This window comes from Vespula pensylvanica, chromosome 6 (assembly GCF_014466175.1).
Source record: "Vespula pensylvanica isolate Volc-1 chromosome 6, ASM1446617v1, whole genome shotgun sequence".
Taxonomy (NCBI): domain Eukaryota; kingdom Metazoa; phylum Arthropoda; class Insecta; order Hymenoptera; family Vespidae; genus Vespula; species Vespula pensylvanica.
Genome location: NC_057690.1, coordinates 4286400 through 4290038, shown reverse-complemented (window position 1 = coordinate 4290038; position 3639 = coordinate 4286400). Strand labels below are relative to the sequence as shown.

Below are 3639 nucleotides of genomic sequence, written 5' to 3'. Positions count from 1 at the left end.
AAATCGGCCCTTATTAGGGCCAACATTTTATTTATGATAGGCTTACTCTGATTCACATATAAGATTTATTACTAACATAAATATTCCCTTTACAAACTTCCTTCATAACATTTAGAAAATGAGTGAAAATTTGCATCGATTTTAACAAATATAATGAAAAATTTTGTGCAAATGTATTTTCAGAGTTATCAAATGAGAGTTCTGATAATATCTTTTTCTGATTAAATATCATGAAATTAGAAATGTTTGTTTTTTGCTAAGAAATAAAAGCAATATATAACAACTTTATGAATCAAATTCATATTTACAAAATATACATTATGTTTATAATATGTAGACAATAACTGATTTAATTATCTGACTTAACATTATAAATAGTCTAAATAAATTATAAATACTAAAAAATAAAACTTCAAGGATTATATGTAGGCATGAACTTAAGAATATTCTGAAAAAGAAACTGTATTAGTTACCTATAGCAACATAGAACCAATTAATAAATACATAGTAAAAATTGACTAGACATATAATTTATCAAATATTGACATAATGTATTGCAGAAGAAGTCAGCCTATTGTTTTACTTTACAATATCAAATACTGTCAAGTGATAGTACAATAAAAACTATTGTAAATTATTAATAAATAGAAATGACATTTGGTCAACTGAAGTTAGGTAAAAGCCTGCTTATATAGCATTATATACGTGCAATGTAAATGTTTAATCCTATAGATTAAATACTTTTATCATGTATAAATCTAAGTTAAAGTTTCTATGCACTATTTGTATAGTTTTCAAAAATTTGATAGTAACTAATGCACAAATCATAGGTTATTTAAATTGAATTACAGAATTATAAATATCAGATAACTTCTGATTCGACTTGTATTATTTTTCTTTTTTAACAAATAAATTTATCAATATCTGTATTTTCCCAAAGATTGTTAAAACAAATTCTATATCACTAAATAACCCAATCTTTCAATTAGATTATCATATATTTATAATATTACCAAGTTAGAAAAAGAAGAATATTCATTTTTTCAACCAATAAGAGCGATGTAAGTTTATAGCTCATGATTGGTATATCTGACCAAGACTATGATTGGTGTGTTTTTGGAAGAAGAAAATGTATACGGAACAGCTTTTTTTAGGGACATCAATAAAATCTTCCATAAAATATCCTTTTGCAACTTTACAAAATGCATTTTTTTTTCATCTACTGTTAAGTATAGTAGAAAAAAATGCTATTCTATTGAGTATATTAATATTAATGTTTGCATGTAAATTCACGTTTTTTAATATATTTTTATATTAACATAGTTACTTTAGTTTTGTAACAAAAGCAAAAGTTTAGTTACTTTAAGTTTTGCTACATATTCTGCAGGGTATTTTCGTTGTTCAATGTTTTTCTTCGATTTGATATAGAGCGTCAATTAATCTTTATGTATGATTGACAGCTTTTGCAATTAAGTTATCATTTATGAATGTTTTTTCTTTGTATAATTCTAATGATATATTTGACGAAATTCTGATTTATTTAAAGCTCTTTGATTTACCTATTTACTAAATTTAAAATATATAAGCAAATAACCAAATTTATTTATTGTAATAGTCAATAATAAACATATACATGATTAAACTAAAAGCAAATAGATAATATATCGGATATAATAAATAGTTTTAAATGCATATTCTTCATATAATTAATATTTTTATAAAATTTATTAAATTAGTTTGTAGATTTATAATAATATTAAAAAACGAAATATTGCAGGATGTACATTTCTTGAAATTTTATTTGATGTTTAGATTATTGGATAGATAATTTTTTACGATTTTATTAAGGAGAGATAACTTGGTGAAATATTTTATCAAAAAAACAGACTGCACCAAGCGAATGTTAATCCCAATGTAGAATTCTACTTACGTCCCTAGGCTCTCCGATTGGTGCGTTGCGTTTGGTGGGGGAAAAGATTAGTTCCAAAGTATAAATACAACGCCTCAAGTATTTGTGGTCATTCTTAAGACTATTGTGGTAGTTGGAAGTTCTCTTGTGGTTTGTTTTGATTTTATAAAGTTTCACAATGACTGGTCGAGGAAAGGGAGGAAAAGGATTGGGAAAGGGAGGTGCGAAGCGTCACAGGAAAGTTCTTCGCGATAATATCCAAGGTATCACTAAACCTGCGATTCGTCGTTTGGCTCGTCGAGGTGGTGTGAAACGTATATCTGGGTTAATTTACGAAGAAACTCGTGGAGTATTAAAAGTTTTTTTGGAAAACGTTATTCGTGATGCAGTCACGTACACTGAACACGCCAAAAGAAAGACTGTGACAGCTATGGACGTCGTCTACGCTCTGAAGCGTCAAGGACGTACTCTCTATGGATTTGGAGGTTAAAAACCGCCATAGATGTAGATCCTTCAATTGTCTTCTGATCATAAAAACGGCCCTTTTCAGGGCCACAACATTTTCTTTGACGAATTGGAACTTCTGATACATTACACATGCTATTAGTACATTTGTTTTTAGTATACTTGATACTTTATTAATTGTCTTTATCTTAAAAATTCAATTATCTCTACTATAACGGCACTTTAATTATATTTGCTTTAGTTAATATGTACAGTATTTATTCATGCCCTTTTTGTCTTCCTTATATATATGCATATAAAAAGTTATATTTTTACTATAAAGAACGAAGTACTTTGAATATATAGATATAATTTCTTACGGAATTATCGCAGGAACGACTTTGTTAAATTAGGATAAACTAATTTAATTTTCATAATTCATTTTCTGCCGATAGAAAGCTAATTAGAAATAATTTAAGAAAACATAAAAATAAATGGAGAAAGAAATGTAAGATTTATTGCAGTTATTTTATAAAGGATATTTAAAAAATATAGAAATCAACAATTTTTATTACGGGAAATTGATATTTTAAGCTTAGCAAAAACTGTAGAAAATATCAATATGAATCCAACGAACATTTACAATATATCTTTTTTTTTGATATTTCATTAAGTTAAAATGCATTAAAGTTTAGTAAACTGCATAATCGCTATCGTACGATCAAATAATCGTATAATTGTCGAGAGACAGTACACTTCATATAATTACAATTTCAAAAATATAACGACTGAATTAATGATTCATTTGATTATCAGATTTACAAGAAAATTCAGTGCATATAACAGGGATTAAATAGTTTGTTAAATTGCAAGCCATGATTCCATGAAATATAAAAAGATATGTTTATGAATGCTCGTTGAATTCGTATTCATAATCTTTACATTTGATATTTTCAAAACATCGATTTTCATTAAATAAACATGATATTTGTTTCTTGACAGCAATATCACTATGAAATATTGCATTATTATCATATGAAATATGCAACACATCTTCATAAAATTAATCTCTGGAAAATTTATTCACGAGAACCAAATACATTATTAATATATGGTCATACTGTTTGAAACGAGATATAATATATATATATCAAGTTGTAATGATATGTAGTTAAAGAGGAAACGTAATTAAAAATGAAGATATTTCCACACAAGAAGACATGTTTAACGTAAAAAAATTATTGGTGGCCCTAAAAAGGGCCGGTTTACAATTCCACCATATTAAT

The 3639-nt window shown here is 26.4% G+C and overlaps 1 protein-coding gene across 1 annotated transcript; it reads left to right on the top strand.

The window, feature by feature from the left end:
• The first annotated feature begins 2015 nt into the window (after positions 1-2015).
• LOC122629893 (histone H4) lies at positions 2016-2619 on the top strand. The gene has a single exon (XM_043813758.1). It carries the CDS (start codon positions 2088-2090, stop codon positions 2397-2399), a length of 312 nt encoding a protein of 103 aa, XP_043669693.1. The 5' UTR covers positions 2016-2087; the 3' UTR covers positions 2400-2619.
• The last annotated feature ends 1020 nt before the right edge of the window (positions 2620-3639 follow it).